Here is a 27,382-nt window from a genome sequence, read left to right as displayed (position 1 = left end):
TTTATTCAGACCTTGAGCTTCACATTTAAACTCGTTTGCTTATTCATACGAATAATTTTTTAAATTTTTTAATACTTTGCTATTAAGTTGAGAATAGAACACACACGTGACCTTTCTGTGGTCCGTTTTGATTTCAGTAATCAGCTATACTTTTATAAAATTTTTCTTATTCGTAATGAGATGATATTAAAACGCTTTTGGTGTCAATTTTTCAGTTCAACTCATAAGTTAGTCGAAAATACAAGACGTATTTATATACATATGTGTAACATTTATCTTAAAAACAATGATACGCATTTAACAATAGTGTAGGTGTATAATGCATATGTGCAATTACAATCAATTTTTTGTGTTTCAACGAAACAGCTGCACCATTAATTATGCAAATTGGACGGTACTGGATTCAGTTGATTAAACATGTAACAGCAGGAGCAAGATGGTAACATTCCCAATGATCTATGAAAAAGTTTCATCATTTAAAAGAACACAAATCAAGCACTGCAACACAGAAGTGGATTATGGAATCAAGAACTACTCACCTCAGTCGAATTTGTGGTGGTTGACTATGGCCACAGGCCGAGAAATTTTGGCCAGTACCAATTCAATTGACCAATTTTTAGAGTTGCTAATTTCCATTGTCTAAGCTCGCCACGTTATCAGGTTTGCCAAGTTGTTCTTCTAGCAGCAGACTGAAAATCAATTCTTATCATTAGGATGCAAGAAACCAAGAATCAAAAAGAAAAAAATCAAACAACTTTTTCAAGAAAATAACTTACTCCTTCTGGTCGGAGGTCACATTAAAGTTGCTCGCTTCGGAAGCATCGCTCTGCTGCATCCTCGTTGAATCTGAGATACATGTGGTTTTACTAGAATGGTTTTTCCAGATGAGATGCTTCATTGCTTTAAAAAGATCCAAAAAGTGCTGGGCATTCTCGGGGCTACTGTTGCTCTGAAATAGAACGTACTTACATAAGGACACGAACGGTGGTTTAACGTAGAATATCATTACGAGGTATGTGATGTGCGACATATTTTATATATAGACGAATTGATGAAACGTTATTACGTTAGTGTAAGATCCGGAAAATCTCCAGAGACCGCTTAAATTGTAATGTTGCAGGGAGTAAAGCTGCGTGTTGCTGGTGTCCTCGCAAGCGATGCCATTCAGAATGATTGTCAGCACAGCGTTAAGCGTCCTTTGGTCATGACTTAACGACACAATGTTGGAAATTTTTTGGTCCAAGAAATTGTAACTGCAATCAGTGCTCAATCGGCACAGTTTATACCTTAGTTAACTGTAATATTTTACAGAGAAGTTTAAGGAACTCACATGACCGGAAAAACGTTTTCAAAAACAAACGAAGACTCAGCAAGGTACTCGTACAAGATTCTCGCCTGGTCTTCACTGGTGGAATGCTTGACAAGAGTCGCCAAGACTGCGAGGATGAGAGTCTGCGTCAGCGAGTCCTTGAGCACTTCCGGATTGAGCAGCACGTTGTTCTCACTGCCAATACGGTTCTGCAAATAAAATAAATATCGTTTACACTTTGTACTTTGGCGTTCGACTGTGAAGACAACTGCTGTAACAATTGTACAGTTTGTAAAGTATTTAAGCTAAAAGAAAATGAGTGTGGGATCGAGATTTATTACAGCACATTTGTATTAAAAACTAATTGTGGATCGGTTATTGATTAACTTGGCTAATCATTATATTATCTATTACAGATTGTTTAGTTATTCAAAAAATAAGTTACAAATCAAAGCACAAAAACTACAAAAATCAATTACCGTCTTGTCCTTCATTTCCTTTAATGATAAGACCGAAAAAGATCGCTGCATTTTGAATAAAATGAGGACAGCATTGTTAGTTAAGTTAGAGTAGTTTTTTTTTTTTATTTTGTTTATTTTTGTAGCATTGTAGAGATGTTATTCACTAAAACAAAATTCATACCTAAATTGGATCGAACTAGAAGCCCTAGAATTCATTCTCAACTAAATTGGTGCAAAATCTGTTTCTTATAAATCAGTCCAAAAAGATCTTTTCAAGTGAAAACTTCTTTAGGCATGTTGGGCGATTTTGAATGGGAAGAAACTCTTGGTTTCACGTCAGATCGCTTTCATTTAAAAGCAAGGCGATCCTTGCAGAGTAGCGTGTGAGCGTGAGAGAATGAAATGTTGGCGGGGAGGGCAGAAGAAGGGGGGGAGCCCACTCTGTATTGGCTGGAGGTAGAAAGGGAGAGAGTAGCTTGGTGGCGCGGCGGAGTATGGTCGTATGCATACCCATACTACCATACCCTACCGCACTCCGCCGCGCCGACAAAAGCTAAATACTCCCTCCTTGTCTAACGGCAGCCGCTACGCAGCAGTGCACGCGAAAGTGGCATCCAAAGTAACGCAAAATTCAAATTGGCTATATGAAGCAAAAAGCAACAACCCACATAACTCAACAGAATTCCTAACATAATAAATAAATAAACCCATAGCTATAAAACTCAATAACCCAACGCTATGTAACCCAGCAACGCAAAACGCCTACTGGCCAGTTTAAAATTTAATGCTTTAAATAATAACAAAAGCGTTGATCACCACACATCCTAGTGCGCTTACTGGCCGCTTTGTTTATTAATTAAATAAATAAAATAACACAAGCACCAATCACCACACAACCCGGGGCGCTTACTGGCCGCTTTGTTTATTAATTAAATGAATAAAATAACACAAGCGCCAATCACCATTTAACCTGGGGCGCTTCCTGGCCACTTTGTTTTTTAATATAATAAATAAAATAACACAAGCGCCAATCACCACACAACCCGGGGCGCTGACTGGCCACTTTCTTTTTTAATATAATAAATAAAATAACACAAGCGCCCATCACCATTTAACCCAGGGCGCTTACTGTTCGCTTTGTTTATTAATTGAGTAAATAAAGCGGCCAGTAAGTGCCTTGGGTTGTGTGGTGATTGGCGCTTGTGTAATTTTATTTATTATATTAAAAAAAAAAGCGGCCAGTAAACGCCCCGGGTTGTGTGGTGATTGGCGCTTGTGTTATTTTATTTATTTAATTAATAAACAAAGCGGCCAGTAAGCGCCCCGGGTTAAATGGTGATTGGCGCTTGTGTTTTTTTATTCGTTATGATTAATAAACAAATCGGCCAGGAAGCGCGCTAGTTTGTGTGGTGATTAATACTTTTGTTATTATTTAAAGCATTAAATTTTAAAGTGGCCAGTAGGCGTTCTGCGTTGCTGGGTTAAATAGCATTGGGTTATTGGTTTTAATAGCTTGGGGTTTATTTATTTTTTATGTAAGAAATTTTATTGAGTTATGTGGATTTTTGCGTTTTGCTCCATATAGCCAATTTGAATTTCGAGCTACTTTGGATGCCACTTTCGGGTGCACTGCTGCGCAGTGCGCATAGTGCACATTCGAATTTCGAATTAGACCGCATATGAGTGGGTTAATGGTGTACGTATAGTACGTAACTACCGAGTCAGGTACCGAGGTAATTTTTAAGGATGTTCATCACACACAGCGTTTTGGGTACGATTTTCCTGAAATTTTATCAGGATGCTCGTAATGATGTTAGAAAGTCACATGTAAAATTTGAGACCATTTCACAACAACGTTTCTTACATATTGAATGTTGAAAAAACTTCAATTTAAGACGTAACCTTATGGAGGAGTCACATACAAATGGAAGTTATTAGAAACCGGTATGTAGAATTTTTCCAATTTTTCTTTTTGCATGTCGCAATACCATAAAACTGGTATTAAAATCAATTTTCAAAGAGATTTAAGGGTGAAAGCCCAATATTTCGCTTAGGAAACAGAAGGTGCCAAACGCGGATCAGGGAGTGGTAGCTACCCAGCTTTTAGGAAGTCACTAGAAGAGGCCAAGAGTAAGGTGACTATAAGGATAGAGTTTAAAGACAACATTAGGATCACTATTGCAGACCCAAGCAGCACTACTTACCCAAGCTATCAGCAAGGGTAAGCAACGGGAATCGATGTTTCCCCAAAATAGTAGATGACCAGACAAAATAAAGAGGAGGTAACATCACGTCAGTGACGACACTCCGATGAAAGGTCAGGTCAATGGTCAAAAATCTACGGACCCGGTTGCGTTTAAATTTAAATGTTTATTAATAAGCTTACTTCTTTAAGCCTTTGTTATTTCTTTGAAGGCACAGTTCAGAATTTTTTCCTGAACATGCCGATGGAACTTATCTCCTCTCTTGTTGCTGTAGGGATGTAAAATACTCCTTCCAGTATCTACTGTAGTGTTCTTCTTTGATTTTTACATATTCTTTTGTCATAGTTGCTGATATCAAATATTTAAGAGCAGCTTTCAGGCCATCCTTGACAACACTGGCCGTGTTACTATACTTCCCGTTCATTGCTTCGAGCGTATGTTTAATCTCTCTTGTTGCAGCTTAAACTTGCTCAATCTCTTAGTTTCGCTCTGCTCTTAGCCTTACGCTATCACTTTCCATAAAGACAAGCTCTTCTTGCATCTGATTGCTGAAAACGGTCACGTCACTTTCCTCACTGGCGTGGCTGCTAATACTTGGTTGATCATGAGTAGCATCCTTGTGCCCCCCCCCCTCACAGAATCCGTGGGGTCTGCGACAGTCACCCAGGCTATCACTGGATCGGAACTGATAGTACAGTCAATAAGCCAGGATTTAGTGTCGATAGTGGAAAAGTTGCGGAACAGCACCGATTTTGATAAAACTTTTTGTAATGTGTCCGTAGGACCCTAAGGAACATTCAGCCAACTCAACCTCGTCATGGGGGGGGGGGCAAAGGGACCCAGCGGGGGGCATATGTACCCCAAAAAACTGCCCCAACCGCGGAGGTGACTAAACAATTTTTTGAAAACGCTTATTTTGGCCCAAAATTCTCATCCAGTAGGTATTTTCGATCGCTGATTACAAATCTGATGTTAGATTACATGAATTATGCTACCTACCCCCCAAATCGGACCATTTGGGGCCGAAATTTCAATTTTTTCAACACAAAAATGGCAAACGGAGTATTTATCATTGAAACTGTGCTCTGGGGGGTATTTTTGATCACCGATAACGAATCTGATGTCGGATTACACGAATTATGCTACGTACGCCCCAAATCGGGCCATTTTTGGCCAAAATTTCAATTTTTTCTACACAACAATGGCAGAGGGAGTATTGGCAAAGGGATTATTATATTTTCTGCGTTAATTTGTAATATTTTCAGGAATATAAATAATATAAATGATTATTGAAATTTCGGCCAAAAATAGCACGATTCACTGCGTACGTACCGTAATTCATGTAATCTAACATCAGATTCGTAATCAGCGATCAAAAATACTCCCTTGAGCTCAGTTTGAGTGATATATACTCCGTTTGCCATTTTCGTGAAAAAACAATTGAAATTTCGGCCAAAAAATGGCCCGATTTGGGGCGTACGTAGCATAATTCGTGTAATCCGACATCAGATTCGTTATCGGCGATCACAAATACCCCCTAGAGCATAGTTTCGATGATAATAAATACCTTGTTTGCCATTTTCGTGAAGAAACAATTGAAATTTCGGCCAAAAAATGGCCCGATTTGGGGCGTACGTAGCATAATTCGTGTAATCCGACATCAGATTCGTTATCGGCGATCACAAATACCCCCTAGAGCATAGTTTCGATGATGATAAATACCTTGTTTGCCATTTTCGTGTAAGAACAATTGAAATTTCGGCCAAAAATGGCCCGATTTGGGGCGTACGTAACATATGTTTGCGTAATCCGACATAAGATTCCTTACTGGCGATCAAAAATACCCCCTAGAGCACAGTTTCGATGATAAATACTCCGTTTGCCATTTGCGTGTAAAAACGATTGAAATTTCGGCCAAAAATGGCCCGATTTGGGGCGTACGTAGCATAATTCGTGTAATCCGACATCAGATTCGTTGTTGGCGATGAAAAATACTCCCAAGAGCACAGTTTCGATGATAAATACTCCGTTTGCCATTTTCGTGTAAAAACAATTGAAATTTCGGCCAAAAATGGCCCGATTTGGGGCGTACGTAGCATAATTCGAGTAATCCGCGTCAGATTCGTTGTTGGCGATAAAAAATACCCCCAAGAGCACAGTTTCGATGATAAATACTCCGTTTGCCATTTTCGTGTAAAAACAATTGAAATTTTGGCCAAAAATGGCCCGATTTGGGGCGTACGTAGCATAATTCGAGTAATCCGACATTAGATTTGTTATCGGCGATCACAAATACCCCATAAAGCATAGTTTCGATGATAAATACTCTGTTTGCCATTTTCGTGTAAGAACAATTGAAATTTTGGCCAAAAATGGCCCGATTTGGGGGGTAGGTAGCATAATTCATGTAATCTGACATCAGATTCGTAATCAGCGATCGAAAATACCTACTACATGCGAGTTTTGGGCCAAAATAAGCGTTTTAAAAAAATTGTTTAGTCACCTCCGTGGTTGGGGCAGTTTTTTTGGGTACTTATGCCCCCCGCTGGGTCCCTTTGCCCCCCCCCCCCCATGACGAGGTTGAGTTGGCTGAATGTTCCTTAGGGTCCTACGAACACATTACAAAAAGTTTTATCAAAATCGGTACTGTTCCGCAACTTTTCCACGTATTCCGGCTTATTGACTGTACTATGACAGTGGTAGTAGTTTTTTATTTTTTTTCGTGGAGGAAGGAAAAATGCAATGAGGTACACCGTAGGGCCAGCAATAGTGTGGGACTCGGTGGATTTTTTTAAACAGACTACCCATACCCACTAAACCCCCCCCCCATGACGCGTGTCTTTTGTTCCATCCCGGAACCACGTTAGTATTACTTCAAGGTGGAGCCAACAGGGAGACCATCACGTCTCACAGCATTAACGAGCTAACTCGCCACCATTTGCTAGAGGTACCAATCCTCTCGAGTCCTGAAAAGGACTCGGGGTTCCTCAGGACTAGCACCTTGTCCTAGCGCTTCATAGTAGGCCGCTCCAGAGATTAGTAGGGAGATTGCTGACTGCCATGCTACGGAATGTGCCCACTTTTTTCCACTGTTTTAAGCGCCCCGTCGCGGCCAAGCGGCTGAACCAGGCGCACATTTTTTTTTATTTGAGAAGCATGGTAGGGGTATGCGCTAACGAGGAGAGGAATGGATTCGCGTGGAAATGGGCATGTAGGCGCACATTTTAGAGACGCGTGGAAGGGGTATAATACCAAATGTGCGCCTTCGAGGAGAGGAGTGGAAATGTCGACTATAGCTATATAGCTGAGCGACAGCCGAAGCAAGCGATGACACGAGTATTTCTCTTTTGACTGCAACCGAGTATAAATATGCTGTATGTTTAACTGACTCTTGCTCTCGCTCTTGCTTCATTAATGTGTATCAATCTTGTTTAATTTAATCGTGGAATCGTGGAATCATAGTTACATGCACAAACTTTTTTTTTTTTTTTTTCTTCCCCGTACTTCTAATACTTATTCTAAAATCCAGTAATATTTTGAGAAAATGTTTAGCTTTTTTTTTTTAAGGATGGCAGTTCAGCTATAACCACCAATTTAATACTTTTACTCATCATAACCGCTGTAAACTGCAGGACAAGCTCCGGAGGGTATCTATGAACATATGTGACTTCAAAAGCCATATGCTGCGTCCTTTGGATAGCCAAGGTGGTTAAGGCTTATGCCGCTTCGCGGATTGTTTTGCAATCTTAGGTTCGATTCCACATCTTGGCAGATTTTTTTTTTTTCTTTTTAATTATGTAATCAATCATTTTGTTTTCATTTCTTTTACTTAAGTTTTGTTTAAAAATATGTGGGACGTCAATATTTTTTTTTCCGATACGTCAAAATAAATATATTTTTAATACTAATTCTATGAACTAACTTGTTACTTTGATACTTCTTGTTAGCAAGGCCATTCCAGATTTTATAATACTAAAATAACTTTTAAGGATATGAATACAATTAATACATTTTAAAACTCCTATGAAATTATAAAAACCCTATTTACGAAAGAAAAAAGCTGGAGACAGAAGAAAACTTCTACTTTTATTACAATAATATCAAATATGATTATCACCAGCAAAGTACAACCTACATTCAATTATACGCGAATATTTGTCTACAAGAATATATATTATATATTTTTTGGCTCATATTTACATTCCTTATTAATACCTTGTGGTTATTACATTGACATCATACGTACTACACACATATACAAACATTAACGTAGATTCTGTAGTCTTTATCAATAGTGTGGATTTTAGATTACAGATTCTTACAGAGACTGAATAAAACATTTTTTATTCAATACATAGTAGTTTCAACCACTTATAACTCGGAGTATGGATTTTAAAAAAAGTTGTATTTTGTGTAATTAATGAAACTTTTTGCCTACAGTAATATTGTTACTGTAATGTTACAGAAATGGTTACTAAAATCTTTCCACAGCATGTAAATTATACACAGTGGAAAATATAAATTTTTTTTTTTTGTTGTTTTTTTTTCCTCTAGAAACGACTAAGCTGTTCCGAACAAGAATAATATTATTTTATCATACAATTATTATAATCTTTGAATTTGAAAAAAAACTCTCGAGTTATACTTAAAAATTGTTTTAAATACTTATTAAGAAAAATACCACTCGCAATGAATTAGCACAAAGCTCCCTGAACATTTTTTTTCTGTCTTTTAATGTAAGAAATGTTGGATGTGGCAGCAATATAAATTTATGATAGTTTAATGTGCAATTTGAATTTTAATTAAAAAATTTTAATTTTAGAACAAAAATTTTTTTTGGTGTAGAAATCAAAATTTAGTAGCTTTAAAAATTATGGAATATAAATCTGAACAGCAAAGAGGAACAATACGTCGAGATAGATTTTCTATTTCTCAGTTGAAGCTGCGTTTTTTTTTTAGCATGCTACCATTAATAAGAGCTACTCTTTTATAGATCAATTACTGAAGCATTAATTTATAAAACTATCATCAATCACTAGGTATCACGAAGATTATAATAATTGTATGATGAAATAATATTATTCTTGTTCGGAACAGCTTAGTCGTTTCTAGAAGAAAAAAAAACAACAAAAAAAAAAAATTTATATTTTCCACTGTGTATAATTTACATGCTGTGGAAAGATTTTAGTAACCATTTCTGTAACATTACAGTAACGATATTATTGTAGGCAAAAAGTTTTATTAATTACACAAAATACAACTTTTTTTATAATCTATACTCCGAGTTATAAGTGGTTGAAACTACTGTGTATTGAATAAAAAATGTTTTATTCAGTCTCTGTAAGAATCTGTAATCTAAAATCCACACTATTGATAAAGACTACAGAATCTAAGTTAATGTTTGTATATGTGTGTAGTACGTATGATGTCAATGTAATAACCACAAAGTATTAATAAGGAATGTAAATATGAGCCAAAAATATATAATATATATTCTTATAGACAAATATTCGCATATAATTGGATGTATTTTGTACTTTGCTGGTGATAATCATATTTGATATTATTGTAATAAAAGTAGAAGTTTTCTTCTGTCTCCAGCTTTTTTCTTTCGTAAATAGGATTTTCATGATTTCATAGAAGTTTTAAAATGTATTAATTGTATTCTTATCTTTAAAAGTTATTTTAGTATTATAAAATCTGGAATGGCCTTGCTAACAAGAAGTATCAAAGTAACAAGTTAGTTCATAGAATTAGTATTAAAAATATATTTATTTTGATGTATCGGAAAAAAAAATATTGACGTCCCACATATTTTTAAACGAAACTTAAGTAAAAGAAATGAAAACAAAACGATTGATCACATGATTAAAAAGAAAAAAAAAAATCTGCCAAGATGTGGAATCGGACCTAAGATTGCAAAACAATACGCGAAGCGGCATAAGCCTTAACCACCTTGGCTATCCAAAGGACACAGGATATGGCTTTTGAAGTCACATATGTTCATAGATATCCTCCGGAGCTTGTCCTGCAGTTCACAGCGGTTATGATGAGTAAAAGTATTAAATTGGTGGTTATAGCTGAGCTGCCATCCTTAAAGAAAAAAAGCTAAATATTTTCTCAAAATGTTACTGGATTTTAGAATCAGTATTAGAAGTACGGGGAAGAAAAAAAAAAAAAAGTTTGTGCATGTAATTATGATTCCACGATTCCACGATTAAATTAAATAAGATTGATACATATTAATGAAGCAAAAGCGAGAGCAAGAGTCAGTTAAACGTACAGAATATATATACTCAGTTGCAGTCAAAAGAGAAAAACTCGTGTCGTCGCTTGCTTCGGCTATCGCTCGGCTATATAGCTATAGTCGACATTTCCACTCCTCTCCTCGAAGGCGCACATTCGGTATTATACCCCTTCCACGCGTCTCTAAAATGGGCACCTATATGCCCATTTCCACGCGAATCCATTCCTCTCCTCGTAAGCGCATACCCCTACCATGCTTCTCAAATAAAAAAAAAAAAATGTGCACCTGGTTCAGCCGCTTGGCCACGACGGGGCACTAAAAACAGTGGAAAAAAGCGGGCACACTCCGTAGCATAGCAGTCAGCAATGTCCCCACTAATCTCTGGCCGCTCACCCAGCAAGCACTACCACAAGCCTGACGCCTTTCCTTGCTGATAGGTAAAAAATACCCAGAGCAGCGTGGGTCCTCATTGGCCTGCCTTCCAACTCAAGGCCCCTTTGCCTTATTTTTGACCTGATTGGGCCTTTTTCCTGGCCTCTTCTAGCGCTCTTTTAAATAAAGGGCAGCTTCCACTGCCTACTTTGTGCTTGTTGTCCTTCGTTGGGCAAAGGAAGCACCATGCTGGGCCTGGACACTCTTTTTTTTTTCTGCTGCCGCCGTGGGTGGCCCCTGAATGCTTGATGCAGGCCAACAAAAACTAGCACCCGTCGTGTATAGAAGTAAGCGGCGGTTATAACATTCTTCTCAGATACATGCATCACACTCCCACTAAAAAAACACAGGTATACTTACGGATTGTCCCGGGTTGCGGGTGGCGGGGCCTTTCTCGGGCTTGCGTTGACGATGAGGCCCAGGTAAGTCTGGGTAACCGCATCTAATATGGCTGCACGCCTCATGAACAAAAAAAACGTGGTGAACTGACTTATCTAGGCTTACTACCACTGAAGAGGCCACATGGTGGCACTTTTTAGTGCCTTGTATACGACAGCTCGTTTTTTCGGGTTGTCTGCGCCGGTCGTGGGACTGTATGTCAGCCGCTCGTCTCGCTGGGATCACTGTGGTGTACCAACATATACATACACTATACACAATCACCACCTTAACACTCTCTACACAACTCTAGGGCTGTCTCTGCGGGTGGGACTGAGGGAGAGTGGCAAATCCCGGCCGGCTTGAGCAAGTGGCACCAATCTTCGGCAACGAAGTGGGTTGCTGCGCTGGTTTTTACCCTTTCCAGATTCTTATTTTCGGAAAAAAGGGGAGTGTTGGCTTCCACCAGTCAACACGATTTTAAGAAGAACTAGAAATGAAGAATGTCAATGTGAAACTAGTACCCCAAGCGGTAACCTCTTTGAGAGAATCCGCCGGCAGTTCCGATCCATTGCTAGCCCAGGTGACTGCTGCTGGCTCCACGGATTCTGAAGGGGGGGGGGCACAAAGATCTTATTTCTGGCTATCAGGGACTGCTTAATGTCCCATGGCTATTTCTAGGAAAAGAACGACGAACAAGTCTCTTAAGCATTGGCAGTAACGTAAGTGAGGAGAGCAACGTTTCTGTCTTTAGTAATCAGACGCAAGATGAGCTCAAATAATAGGAAAGCAATGGCGCAGAGCTGAGAGCAAAGCGGAATGAAGAGATTGAACAAGTTCAATTTGCAACAAGTGAGCTCAAAAAAACGCTCGAAGCTATAAACGAGAAGTATGGAAATACAGCCAAGACCGACAAAAATGGCATAAAGGCAGCGCTAAAACACCTGAAAGCAGCCAAGGTGACAAGAAGAGTTGTTCTCAAGAAAGAAGAGAACTATACCCAATGGTGGAAGGAATGCTTTAAATCTCTGCAAATCAGGGAACATTGAAGAGATAATTTCCAACAGCATGTTCAGAAAAGAACCCTGAACACTGCTCTTGAGGAAATAGAACGAGCTAAAAGAAACAGAAGCCCGTCAGACAGCCCTGAGAAACGCCAACAAGCTCTGTTCTCAAAGAAAAAGAGAACGGGTAGAGGCCAACAAGAAGAGGTTCTCCCGAGAAACACAAAATATAAAAAAAACAGAGTAGACGCGACAACAAAAGTTTTAGTAAAGGTGGCCGAAGGGCAGACCTTCGCTAATGTTCCCAAATCCATGAAGGCAAATTTTGACCCGGACAAGGCTAATGCTGCGGTCCAAAGTGTCGTCAGACGGGGTACCATCCGAAGTCCTCAAGGTCATAGCCGCGGAAAAATCACACGTGTTGCTCGATATGTTTAATGCGTCTTTGCGCAACGGACTGTTCAGCGAGCGGTGGAAGATCCAAAGGCTTGTCCTTCTGGACAAGGGTAAACCACCCTCCTTGGTCCCGTCGTCGCTCCGACCCTTGTGCATGCTGGATAATGCCGGGAAAATGCTCGAGAGGCTGATACGAACTCGTCTAAGAGGGGAAGTCAGTCTCTCGGAAAGTCAGTACGGGTTCCGAAAGGGGCGTTCGACGGTTATGGCTGTAGCCGAGGTTCTTGAGTCGGTTAAGGAGGCATGGAAACCCTCACATAAGACGAGAAGTGCCTGTGTCCTGGTGACTTTCGACGTCAGAAACGCTTTCAACTCGGCTAAATGGTCCGACATAATGAGGGCTTTGAGGCGCCAGAATGTACCGGAATACCTTAGAAAGATACTGGATAGCTATCTTTAGGATCGTGTTCTCCGATTCTCTTCTTTCCTCTCCATGACTTTTCGATCTCACATGTTCTCCTCTTCCCTAGACAAACTTTCCCGATCAGAAATAGTATATGGCTGGCGTAAACTACTGTTGGAATCACAACACATCACGTGACTTTCACGATATATATAGCCGAGTCGGGGTGAATTAACATAGGCCTTATCGGGACAAATCTGTTTTAAATTTTTTAGGCCTAAGACGATTGTTATACTATAAAAGCTGGCGAATAACATGTTTTTGAGGTAATACCATTATTGTAACTCATTTTAACCCTAATCCAATTGTTACATGAAGCTCAAAATCTTACTTTGAACGTAAGAAACACACATTTAGCCTATACATCTATATATAAGCAGAGGCGGGAGGGATTTGTACAGGTTAAATGTGCGTTTCTCACTTTTAAAGAATGGTTTTCAGCTTTATGTAACGATTGAGTTAGGAAAAAAATTAGTAACACTACTGTTATTTTCACAAAAACATGTTATTTGCCAGCTTTTACAGAATTGTAGTCGTTTCAGGCGTAAAAAAAAATAGATTTGTCCCCATAAGGCCTACGTTAATTTACCCCAACTCGGCTATATGTATTGCAAAAGTCACGGGACGTGTTGGGATCCCAATACGGCCCATGTAGAGTACGGCAATAGCATACTTTTCGCATATGGTCCAGAAAGTATATACGCACGCAACAAATATAAATATTTTATTTTGTTTCGACTTTTGAATTAGAATATGAATATAGTGTCATGACTAGTTGTTTGATAAAATACATAAATAAATAAATTCCAATAACAGTAGTGCTTGGTCATCGATTTCTAATAATGCAAAGTAAATTATCATTAAATACTTCTAATTTTTATCTTTATTTGGGTTTCATTTGGACTTATGGACTAAGTCACTGTTATCATTATGAAAATCAACTTGTTGAAAATAATCAGATTGCAGCAGTTTGTAGTTTATATTTAGTGTCTACTAAGGAAAGGTCGTATAATTCCTCTATACCAAAAAAAATTTACTAAACATCTCTCATTGACAGATGCCCCCGTAGTAGTCAACATTGATGACTGTCTGGTGGTCCAGTTTGTTGAATCTCATCTCAATGCTCAATTGACAAAAGGTCAGATAGAGCGTCTACAGCTCATTAGGCAAGCTCTTGGAGTTATTATCAATAACTGCATTGATTGGGCAGATGGGCGATCTCGAAGAATTTTTAAAAAGCTTCAGTTGAACTTGCAAACACTTGAGGATACTAACGAAAGAAAAAGAATAGTTTTTTTCTTATATACTTTTCTATTTAAATGCACTAGTACACCCATAGTTCTGTTAATGCAACGAATAAAGACTATGTTTTTATAATTCACTGGGTTATGAGTTATAAATTATTAACTATTTTGGGACAACATTCTTCGCTTAAGAGGCTATTCACATAGGCACAACAGTTTCATGCAGTCCCATTTAAAACTAATGGTAATGTGTTGCGCTGTTGTGTAGTGTGTCGCATACAAACAGCCTCTACGTTTGCCTTCTCCGCGAAGTCTACCGACCGTATACAATTACCGGGCCCCATGGTTGCCATAGCTGGTTCGTATACGCAATTGGTAACAACACATATATGGTCCGTGTATGGTGTCGTACATGGTTCGTATACGTAGCTTATGGCACCGTATATGGGCCTCATACTCGCCATAGGATAGGTTTCTGATCGGGTTTTTCATACTTCCCCACTCGCCCAAACAGGCTTCAACTCAGGTGGTGGGGGATTGTTTTGACGGACCAAAGTGTTGCAACAACTAGTAGAATGTTCGCAATGCTACAAACGTCCAAAAATGATGAAAAATAAGCAAAACAAACCAAAAAATATTTATATTGAGGCCTACACTATTTGTGAATTATAATTTCATACAATATCTCATATCCTGTAATAACCATAGTAACTGTATTTAAAAATGTAGTAAACAAAATTATTAATAATATTACCATGATCATTATTATCGTCGACATTAAAATATTCATAATTAGTATTATCATAGTCATTATGACCAACATCACTATGATCAGTTCCATGTAGCCCTCTCTCACAGACTGGTTCAAAAAAATATAATCATATGACAGTATAAATTGTTCAAATTTGGAATTTAGGTGATTCAACGTATTTTCAAACTGTTAACTAAATCATGAGATGTTTATTGACAATTAGAGTGCTCCTTTGAAATTTTTGCTTAGTGTTATTTGTGTACATTTGTACACCTAAAAACCCGTATAATTTAAGAAAAGTATATGCTTCAATTTTTGTACGCTATTACTATACAAAAAAAAAATAAAACAAAACAAATACCATTCGAACAACGTAAGAATGACTCGAATTGGGATGATAAAGTTTGAAAATGTATATACATAAAACAATAATACAATCTTTTTTCAATCAATGTGTATTAAATTATTTCGATAATATAAGGTACTAGCGTCCCCCCCCCTTCATCACGGCTTCACCCGAGACTCGCTAAATGGAACACCGTAGTGTGTTGATATGTAATAAGATTTAAGTTAAAAATTTTACATCTATTTCTCACACTTCTCATAACAAAAATCTTTTTATTAAAAACATATTTGTTTCGAATCCATACGATTTATTTGGACTAATAATAAGCTGTAAAAAGTGAAGAAAATATAATTATGCTGAAAAGTACCGTGCGTTCCTTATGCCATAAAATAATTGTTGGCCATAAACGGCCACTGATTTGCTGTTTCTCCCGTATAATCTGCGAAAAGGGCTTTTTTTAAGCTGTACAGATATAAAACTCACAAAAAATGTATAGTTGAAAATTTTTTTTCTCTCATCTCACAACTTTATTACCAGAGCAACAAAGTCCTGGAGCTTAATCTCTACATTTTTTATCACCACAAAAATACAAATACATTTTCTACTTTTTTAAAGTTTGTTTTCCCTTCATAGCTGTTAGGTTTGCCCAGCACAGACCAAGGAGAGAATCGGTGATTCCTGGTTAAATGCTTAGAGTTGAGAGGGTCATATAGGATGGTCGGTCACTAGGATTCCCAGCCTTGCGATGAACAACTCCGATCGTGACGTCAGACAGTAAATGACTGATTTGGTTTAATAGTGGCTGGCTTTATATAGTCTTTTAGTCGAAGAATCGTTTCCGGAAATGGTAGTAAAAATGTACTTGTTGGCAAGGTAGTTTAAAATTAGTAGGTCCTTTAGAGAACAGATAAGATTGATGGTTAAGTAGGAAACGTAAATACTTATAGTAGTCCTGAAAAGGGACAGTGGTGAAACTTCCAGCTATTCCTTCTTATTGTTCTTGATGATGTGGAGCCTATGTTTACAAACCTACAACGCAGTTGAAAGTTCAAAAAAAATTTTTTGCAACAGTCTTTTTTTTTCGTGCACTTGAAAAAATAATGAAATCGGTCATAACCGTAACCAGCTGTATCTTGTCGTCAAGGTGCCCGTACATATTTTGATTGATGAGATATCAAATGAGATGATAAGTATAAGTTATAAATGCGCAAAAAACATTTTAAAATAATTAATTAGTGTAGAAATCTGTTTTTTAAGACGATTTGTCATTACCGTTACCCCAAAAAATCGATTTTACTGTTAATTATTTAAACAGATATATTTTTTCACGTAGGTTACAGATTTAAAGATGTTGAATGGCCCCAGTTTTAAGAAAAAGTATATTTCCGTAAAATCGTGAATTTCGAAGTTAATGAAGAAAATAAAATCGAAATTTAAAAAAGTGAAACAATCAACTGGTAGAATACATTTAAAAAAAACGTCATAGAAAATACCAAAACCTGAAATTTGTACCTTTTTAGAGATGCTTACGTGTGTAGGAGGTGCCACTAATCTTTTCTCTTAGTTTTTACCTTACAAATCATGATAGAGCGAGAAAAGATGATGATAAGACTTATTTCGTCTAGGATTAAAATGACTCTGTAATTGCCCAAGTTTTTTAACAATAACCTAAAAACATGTCTTATATGACATTTTATAATTACAAATAATGTTAAAATTTTTACATTTTGATAAAATGATCATAAGCTTTAGTCGTTGGTAGTAGCCCCATACAACCACAAAGAAATTGGACTACTCTGTACCAAACTTTTAAACGAACAATAAAAGTAAATACTTCAATTAATGTTTTTTTGTTAATTAATGTGTTTAACGATTTCTATATTAAACATCTATCAACAATATTTATTTCATATTTACGTTTTAATTAAAACTGTTTTTCTACACAATATTTTGTATTTCATAGTTGTTATCACGTTCAATTTACAAACACACACCATTTTTAGTTTTTCATGGTATCAACACTACATAGAATTGGCCGTTGGCAAATAATAGTTTTATAAAATACAAACAAACATTGTCAAAACTTTGTTCTAATTTACTAATTGTTACAGCGAATACTGGAACTAAAAGAAGTTGATGTCTTTACGGTATGAAAGGATTATAAATTAACTGTATTAAATTTTTTTTTTTGTATAAAAAGTTTAGGTACTGTTTCTGCTTTAATATTATACTGGAATGATTTTGTAATTTGCAATTGTATAGCATTGTACAAACCATCATTTATACTAAATTTCTCATTAACATAACTATTGTTTCAAATTTTGAATAAAGTTAATAGTGTAGGAGACCCTTAAAAATACTATTTGAAACTTGAGTGGAGAAATTTTATGTAAATACTACTCTACAATTTCATTGTCTTTATAAGTTGCACGATTTTAACTATAGTTAGTTGATATATTCCTGTTCAGTTCATTCAAAATTTTGTTAAAATATTGTATTCCGAGTCTAAAGGCAAACAGAACGTTTCATGACTGGTTATTCGATTTAAAAGTAATACCGGTACGATGATAGTCCATTTCATTGATAAAATTTTTTTATATCAAAAAAAAATTAGTAAATGTTTTGTTCAAACAATATTTTCTTAGTACTCTTTATCATTATTTAACTGAAAACACATTAAATTAATCATGTTTTGATACAATGCCCATTCTGTAGTGATATCATTTAAGTTTTATTTATTTTGGGAACGGGTAAACGAAACGCTAAGAAAATTAAAAAGCACGCAAAAAATTGTCTTATTTGCATGGAAAGCGTAGTATTGCGAGCATTATTGAAAGTTTAATTAATTGAAAGTATTGTTATTAATAAAACTCATAGCGATTGCAGTATTTTGAAGAGATATACATTTGATGTTGTTATGTATTTTTAAAATTTTATAATTTTATTTTTTTGTATTTAATAATGCTTGTTATTCAATAATAACATTAACAAAAATAATTTATGATATTTCAAAGATATTATACTAAACTATTATATCACTATTGCTGAATTTTTTTCACGTTCTTTGTTTTCCTCAAACCTTGAGTTTGTTATTAGGAATATAGTTTTCGGAAATATGCACGTACTCTAAAGATTTTGTAAAATCATCCATTTTATGTAATTTCAACAAAGCTGTTAACGGTGACAGCCACTTTTTTCGTGTTTTCAATTTCATTTGCTCAAACTATTAATTTTTGCTTATTTTCAAGATCTAGGGCTCGATTTACTTCTTTGAGACTTTTATCACAAAAATACAGCACATATGACAATCAGAATCTAAATAGCAAATTTTCTAATAAAAATAAAAAAAAAACCAAAAGTCACAATCTGTTTCTAGGGGTGGTGAGAGAAGTGCGCAGGGGAAAGGCAAAAGCCAACAAATATATAACACTATATTATATAGTGATTTAGATAGGACTCACCACATTCCTTATCTCCCTACAGCTCCCTTGACACCCCTACGATTGCTTCACAGCCTCCACACAAAATAAGGGAAACTTTACTGATTTCCTTTTTTATTTTTACAGCTTTAGTTTTCGTTGAGTCTTGTTACAGCCCCGAAATACCCTCTTACGGTCACTGCAGTCGTTTTTTTGTTGTCTCCTCACAGCCCCCCTCCCCACCACAATCATCAAGATAACATCTATAATTTCTGCATTGTCTATCAGAGAAAAAGATCAACGTATCGTTTTCAGTACTTAAAAAAATACTTTTTCTATAAATGTACAGAGTTAACAAACTATCTCAATTGTTTTGAGATAATTTTTTGCGCTGTTTGTTCTCATAAGATTTTTGACATGTTATATTTTCTAAATGAAACATTATTACATAAATATCTTAAGTTTGTCCCTTAAATGATATGTTATATCTACATGTAACGTAAGAGTTTCAATATTCTAACGGAATAATGATAAACGTTGTGGTTGCTGACGATTTATTTCAAATAAATAATCAAGACTGTCTTAACTTTGTCCTTATTAATGATAAATTGTTATAGCAAATACATAAATCGAAAGAATTAAAAGTAATGGTTATTGATTACTTATATTAAAAATTTTGTTGGCACAAAAACTTCATTTCCTAGTTTTTATTAAGTTATTATTTTTTCTTTATATTGCACTGAAATAATTTTATTATTTGCAATCGTGTGAAATTGTATTGATGATGTTGTAAAAACCATCACACAAACTTAAATTTTTTTTTTAACACGACTATTGCTTCAGCTTTTGAATAAAGTTTATAGAGTAGGAGACCTCTACCAACCCTATCTCAAACTTTTAATAGAAAAAATTTATACAAATGTTACTGTCATCATCATCTTTGTAAGTTGCACAATTTATATACTATAGTGAGTTAATAGATACGGTTTTAGTTGATTTGAAATTCCGTTATTTAGCAAATCAGGGTATGACTTACAAAAGGATAGTATGGCTTTATTTATAACAAAATGTTCTCATCAGTTTTCCAATATCTAATAATTTGAAATGTTTCAATTTTCCCTTTTTTAATTTATAACAATGTACAAAAATTGATATCCAATGAACTAATACTTACATTTAATTCTAAAACGTAACAAAGTTATCATTAAAACGATGATTCAATAGTTTCAGCTATTACTGTACTTCTATTACTATTTTTCATGACAGGGACAGTTCGTCAAAATTCTTCTTTTAAAATAAATTACTTATTTTTTAAATATATTTTTGTACTTTATGGATCACACAAACTGTCTATAATTTTCAAAGCTTTTTTTATTATCAAAAAAGCGTTCCCTCAAATTAAAAAAATTAATTGCACGTAATCTTTTGAATTTAATCTTCAAAATTACACTTTCTATACTGTTCGAGTCCAAAGGTAAATAAAAGGTTCTATGATTAGTCATTACACTTACAAGCAATACTAATGCGATACCAGTCCAAGCCATTGCTATAATTTTTTGACATTACGGAACGAAGAAATTCAATGCTTTGTCCAAAAAAATTTTTCCAGGTCTTCCTGATCATTATTTACCTGAAGACATATCAAATCAATTGTGTGTTCATAGAATGTAATGCCTCTAATGTCATCATGTTAGTTTAATTTTTTTTTGGGATGGGTACTTTAAAGAAAAAGCATTATTTTTCTTCAGATTTAAAAATATGATGTGTGCGTAGAAGATCACAGCTTTTTTTTTATAAACAAAAACTGTTTAATTAATTTCTTATATTATCACCGTGAATGTTATCTTGAATTTAAAAAAAAAATAAATAAATAAAAACAACGAAAAAAACTGTCATAATTGAATTGAAAGCACAATTGTGCTACCTCTATTAAAAGTTTTATCGATTGCAGTATAATTATTAATTAAACTAATAGCAATCGCAGTATTTTTTAACGTTTTCTGTTTACTGCTGCTATTTCTTTCTGTATCTTTAAATGATGTTTTTATTTAATAATTCTTTTTATTTAATAATAACTTGTTACGGCGTGGGCAAGATGCGGATTTGTGATTACCCTCAGCGACACTCCCTGTAATATGTATACGCGGGTCTCGTCCGTCGAGACACCACAGGGGCCAAGGATCGCGGCTACAGGGGTCGTCGCTTCGAGTGGCTCAGTTATATCCTTTCCAAGAGAAAAAATCGAATTCAACTTATTATTTAAACTGTATACAAGACCAAAGTGAAGCTTTTTACAAAAATATTTAATGTGACTGTGCAAGTGGGGAATACACGGTATTGATAAAATTAGTTTATTATTATAGTAAACATTTATTACTCATAGATTTTTGAACCTGATGAGGGCCAGGACGTTGTCTGAACGGACGAAAAGTTGTTTTGTTTTTTAATTTTATGTTCTATTAAAAGTCAAATATAATGTACTAAAATAATAACTATACAGATATCAAACGTGTACAATAAATTTCTGTATATTTTCTAATGTAAACGAAGGTTTTAAAGAGTTTCAAATCTTAATTTGCAGCTCTTGCATATATTTATTTGAATTTTACTACAAATTGTGTTGTAAAAGTACTTATTTTTAAAAAATCGATAATTTTTAGCTATGTACTCTTATTTTCCAAAAAAAATTTTAATTTTAAAATATAACATTACGTATTTCCATATCATCTGTAGGGTAGTGCTGTGGTACATCGAGTTTTTTTATCCTAAGTTTTGAATAACAAACAAGAAATCATTTACAGAAAAGGTCTCAATTTTGGTATCATAATTGTGCTTTATTTATTTTTTTACATTATTTTAACAATATCAATGTCCATAACTCAAATAATAAACTTAATATTCCAAAACTCCTTCAGTAACTTCGATATAAAGAATTTCTTGCATATGATTTTAACACAGAGTAGGTAGAAAAAAGGACTAAGTGATTGAAAATAGTATGTATTAATTAACATGAGAAATTTGGATGGTAAATGTTGAAATATGAAAACTTAAATTGTAGAAATCATAATCCAAACATAAACAGTAAGTGTATCTAAATTATGATAGTAATTTTCAATTTCAAAAAATCTTTTGAACTTTTCTCCAACATTTATATTTGCAATGTATTTTTAGATTCTATTTAAATAAACGTATTTGTAGAATTTTGACCGCTGTATAGTACACGATACAATCGTCCATGGAAAAATAGTGATTTTTTAGAGTATAATTCTACAGATCAAAACGTTAACCCTAAGACTTTTTTATGTAATTCAGGGGATTAAATGTATGTTTTTTTATTTTAAACCAGAAATAACTTCTAATCTGCTATTGTACTTGAATAACTTTCTAGTAGTATATTATAGGTTTTTTCTAGTATATTGTTTAAAATTTTCTTGTTTCAGATGTATATGTATTCATTATGGGACGTCAATATACACTAAAGGAGAAATTGAACTGAAATAACTCAAATGTTTTGGTAAAAAAATCGCTCAACATCATGGAGCTCTAATAATTCTAAAATCATACCATAAGACTTCAAATGTAGATGTAAATCAGTCAAAAATATTCAAGCTACATTGTATTTAATTTAGAAATTCCGCAACTCTAACTAGAAATCATCCGACGTCAAAACAGTACTACCCAAGTTAAAATTTGTCTTCAACGGATATACGGTCCGTGTATGCTGCCAGAGATGCTATGTACGGTCCGTCTACACAACCATATACGGACCAATCACGGCATGAGCTCAGGCGGGTATACCCGCCGTGCACGAAGCCCGTATGTTTGGCAGATATATTCTGCCCGTATATGGACTGTATACCATATACAGATAATGTGTTGTCATTGTTTATCCTAACTGAAAGTGTCTCATAAGAACTGATAAAAATTATTTTGTCTGTTTCTAGTCCATTTTTTCACTTAGAAAACCAAATAGAACACAGTAACATTCAAAAGTTAATTTTTCTCATATCTATTTATTTACCAACCTAAAATTAAACATAACTAAATTTTAAAAATTCGAGTCCCATTATCCAGATGGCAGCACCAAAACGGGAGGATTCAAGTATTTTACATGAAATTGTAATAAAAAGTTTATTTCTTATTTCTTTAAATTCCGTGTAAAATAATTACACCTTAACATTTTTGTGTTGTCATCCAGATGATGGGACTTGCAGACTTATTTATGTTTAATCTTGTACTGGTAGAGAAATAAAAATGAGAAACGTCATTTTTTGAACATTGTGATGTTTTATGTGGTTTTTCAAGTGCAAAAAACAACTAGAAACTAACAAAAAAATTTATATAAATTTTTTTTAGACACTTTCAATTATATTTTCTATCATTGAATTCTATTAAATAATATAATGAGTAAATAAGATATATATTAATGATGATCACACTCTACATTTTTATATTGTAATAAAATACATGCAAGTAGAGACGGTAAAAAAATTAAAAATTAAATTTTGTTTATTTCACTAAAACGTCTTTTATTATTCATATATATGAAACGGATTAAAAGGGCAATTAAAAGGTCTTTTACTGAAAACGAATAAAATAAGAAAATTTTCTCTTCACCACCTCTACTTTTGTGTACTTTATTACAATGTAAAAATGTACAGAGTAATAATGATTAATAAATTACTTCATCTTAATTATTGATGACCTCATGAATAAAATAAAATGTTTCACATTATCATTTTGATTTCCTTTTCAATTTTCAGTTGATCTTTTCTCTCCTTTAATTTGATACTTACTAATCTATGCAATAGTTTTACCATATTTAACAATTTTATTTCTTCTTGTGTATTTGGCGTTTAGTTTTTTTCGATATAAGTAGCGTTTTCTTTTTTCGTCTACCATTATTGTAAAAAAAAAAATAAGCTTTATATATGACGAGAAGTAGATAGTTCTCAATTATTATTGAGATTTTAATCCACTGCGTGAGGCTTTCAGGATTCGGGAACAAGCCAGGAAGGATAACGAGAAGGGAAAAGCACTAAACACTTTGTAGAGAAATCAGAATTATTATTATTTAGGATAAACTGTCGTAATACCGTCTTTTCAAGCTGTTGTTACAATTAAGTCTTTACTGGCTAGAGACTAGCGATCAACTGAACTGGCCTGATGCGCAGCATCGGGGCTCGCGTATGCACAGTACATATATAATAGCAGAGATGGCGCTTTATACAAACTCTTATTCTAACACTCCCTTTAGTTTAATGGAGCGCCTATCTCTGAACGGTTATAAGAAATAAGTAATATAAAAGTAATAAATAAAATGTATCAATGGGTCAGCCTTAATCTCGCTGTTTTTCGGGTCTTTGAAGTCTGCTCACTGATTGTTGTTACCTAAAACAGAATTCAAACCATAAGGATTAGATTCTTTTGATTAAACGAGATTCACTGTCATGTAGTTCTAACAGTCATTTAGTAATTTTGCAGTCATTTTCTCATGCAATTCAATCGGTAAAGCTTTAGTAAAAATGTCGGCAATCTGTTCTTTAGAGGCAATCCACTTGATTTCTATGAACCCATATTTAGCACATTCTTTCACATAATGTTCTCGCACTGATGACATGTGTCTGAGTTTAGTTCCTCCATAAGACTTGGCGCTGGCTTCGGCTGCTTTATTGTCACACCACACAGTCATAGGATAGAGTGAGATATTTAGCACTGCTGTCAAGGTGTTTCTTAGAGCCATGAGTTCTTGACATGCCTCACTCATAGCTATATATTAAGCTTAGCAGGTTGACAACGAGACGTAAGTTTGTTTATGCGTTCTCCAAGATACAGAGTCGCCAAATAGTTTTATGACGTATCCACTCGTCGTATGCGAATCTTTGCAGTCTGCGAAACTTGCGTCCGAATAAGCCGTCATGATTTCTGTGCTTCCTTTAAAAGTCAGTCCTTTCTTTCTAGTTCCATTGAGGTAACGGAAAACTCTCTTGACCATTTGTCTATCTTCTTCTGTGGGATTGATCTGATGTCTACTTAATACGTTCACTGCATAAGATATATCAGGTCGAACAGTGTTTGCTAAGTACAGCAAACTGCCGACTGCTTCTCGATATGGGAAATCTTCTGGCCTATTCACACTTTGCTCTTCTTCGTTTCCAGATTCTTCTCTGTCTCTTCGTTGCTGATTTATGACTTGTCTCGTCACCATAGGTGTCCTGCACTGTCGTGCATTGTCGAAACCACACCTCTGCAGTATTTTGTTCGTATATTTGTCCTGTGTTAAACGAATGATTTAATTTCTTCTGTCTCTGTCGATTTGTATTCCCAGGAAATTATTTGCTTCCCCTAGATCTGTCATTTCGAATTCGGCTTTAAGCTTATCACTCACTTCTGTAAGTTTATCGACATCGTTGCTTGCCATCAGCATATCATCCACATACAAAATCAAAAATAGAAATTTGCTTTCACATCTCCATATGAAAAGACAGGGCTCACTTGGGTGTTCCTGGAGTCCTATTTTTGTAGCAGTCTCTGAAAACCTCTCATACCAGCGTTTGGGACTAATTTTAAGACCGTACAGGGATCTTTCCAACTTGCACACTTTGGTTTTTCTCAACTCTTGGGCACACGGAACACCATCAGGTATTTCCATGTATATATCATCATTCAATGTACCATTCAAGAAGGCAGTCTTTACATCAAGCTGTCGTGTTTCCAAGTTATATTTGTTTATGACTCCCAGTAAGACTCGAATCACTGCTAGTCTTGAGACTGGAGCATAAGTTTCCATCAGATCATATTGGTTTCTGTCTTTAAATCCACGGATCACTAACCTGGCTCTATATTTTATGTTTCCAGAGTTGTCTTCTTTCCTTTTCAGAACCCACCGGGAGTCAATTATATTTGGTTTTCTGCCTTTGCTATCACTCATTGGTTTATTTACAATTTTCCAAACAAAGTTGTCATTCATCGACTTCAGTTCCTCTTCTATTGCTTTCCGCCATTCTGTGCTGTTTTTGCTCATCAGAGCATCTTGGTAGTTGGTTGAATCTTTGTAAATTTCTGCTAACAATGCATGATATACTTCATCCTGATTTAGATCCACAGAGCAGTCTTCTTCGTTAAAATTTTCCTGTCCAAATCTGATTTGATTATTTGAGTCATGGGGCACCTGCAGTCCTGTGAAACTAGTGTCATATATTAGCTTCTGTCGTTTCGCTGGTAAGAGCTCTTCCGTATTTCCTGAACCAGATGTTTTCGACGGTCGTCCTCTCTTTCGTTTGACGATTTCTCCCTTCGTTTTTGTGCTTTCTTCCGTCTCTTCGTCGAACTTCAGGAGCCAGCAGTCGTTATCAACTGTCGTTGTAACTAATTTCCAATTCACTATATCGTTTTTCAGGTATCTGTCTTTGTATACCAGTCGTTCATTGAATCTCACATCTTTGCTTTCATAAAATTTTCCGTCTTCAGGTTTCATCAGGATAAATCCTGTGATTGTGTCTCCCACTAGAACAATTCGTTGAGCTAACGGACTGAACTTCGGGCCGGAATTTCTTTGAATCTTCATGTATCCCAAGCACCCAAACCGTTTCAGTTGTTCGATATTGAGATTCTTATGCGGCGCAAATTTTACCAACGGAATTTCCATTCCATTCGACCTGTGAGGTGTTCGGTTGTAAGCATAAACTGCTGCACTCAGAGCCAAGTCCCACATGTTTTCTGGGAGACCGGAGTCGAACATGTAGACTCTTGTCTTCTTTGCGATTGTTTGGTTGAATCGTTCTGCCGTCCCGTTGTGCTCCGGTGTATCCGGGCTAGCTAGCTGCAGTTCGGCCCCCAGTTCCTTTAAGACCTCTCGGGTATGGCCACCAGTGAATTCCGTACCTTGGTCAGACCTAAGATAGCAGAACTTGGCGTCATACCCCAAGATGTTTCTGGCGCTCCGGACAAAATTTTTCAGGCAAATCCCTGTATCACTTTTAGCTTTCATTGGATATGCCATGGCCATTCTTGAGTAATCATCCACAAACACTGACACAAACTTGTAGCGTTTGGGGTATGAAGTTGGACTTATGGGACCCATGGTATCCGAATGAATAATTTGGAGGGGAGCGGTGGATCTCACTCTAACTGTCTTAGCCGGAAGTTTGTTGAATTTTGCCTTGGAGCATACATCACAATTAGCTATACTGTCATCAAATAAAACTTTCTTTAGATCTTTGCAATTTGGAAATTTCTTCTGAAATGCCTTTAGATAAGCGAGGAAAGCATGCCCTAATCTCACGTGCCATAGGATGGCCTCGTTCATGGGGCTTGTTTTTTCAAGAGTTCTATAGCTGTCATTAATGGGTGTGTTGTACACGCTTATTTTATTAGGATTCAGAAGCTTACGGTCATTGACTGAGTTATCAAAGCAAGATCCTATGGGATGTAGTGCCAACGGATTTCCAATAGCTTCCTCTTGCTCGACATTTTTACTTAAGTCTCTGTCTTGTTCACTGTCTTTTGTTATAGCTTTGCTTCGTGTATTGTACCGAGGTTCACCCGAGCCATTCGTCACTAGATATGCATATTTCCTGTCAAATTTGTTTTTATCTTTATTGTAAACATTTAATTCAACAAGCCAGTATGGCTGTCGATAGACTCCTGTGACGAATGACTCGTTCGAAGTCGGGTCAAATATATCAATTTTGTTATTATCGAGATATATGGCCAGGCCTGAATCCAC

The 27,382-nt window shown here is 35.6% G+C and overlaps 1 protein-coding gene across 1 annotated transcript in view; it reads right to left on the bottom strand.

The window, feature by feature from the left end:
• Positions 1 to 286: 286 nt before the first annotated feature.
• The window catches only part of Nf1 (neurofibromin 1), a 394,222-nt gene continuing 367,126 nt past the window's right edge, over positions 287 to 27,382 (bottom strand). The window contains exons 22-26 of the mRNA XM_089597624.1: positions 1,331 to 1,518; positions 1,067 to 1,253; positions 777 to 949; positions 540 to 689; positions 287 to 456 (exon numbers count right to left, since the gene is read on the bottom strand). Of these exons, the coding sequence (XP_089453750.1) occupies positions 626 to 689; positions 777 to 949; positions 1,067 to 1,253; positions 1,331 to 1,518 (612 nt within the window). The 3' untranslated portion in view covers positions 287 to 456; positions 540 to 625. The remainder of the gene's footprint in view (positions 457 to 539; positions 690 to 776; positions 950 to 1,066; positions 1,254 to 1,330; positions 1,519 to 27,382) is intronic.

Source organism: Copidosoma floridanum, unplaced genomic scaffold (genome assembly GCF_036245765.1).
Source record: "Copidosoma floridanum isolate Cflo_tuat_1 unplaced genomic scaffold, Cflo_Japanese_pri ptg000034l, whole genome shotgun sequence".
NCBI classification, from domain to species: Eukaryota; Metazoa; Arthropoda; class Insecta; order Hymenoptera; family Encyrtidae; genus Copidosoma; species Copidosoma floridanum.
The sequence above is the reverse complement of the archived record's forward strand: the minus strand, read 5'-3'. Positions and strand labels throughout refer to the sequence as shown.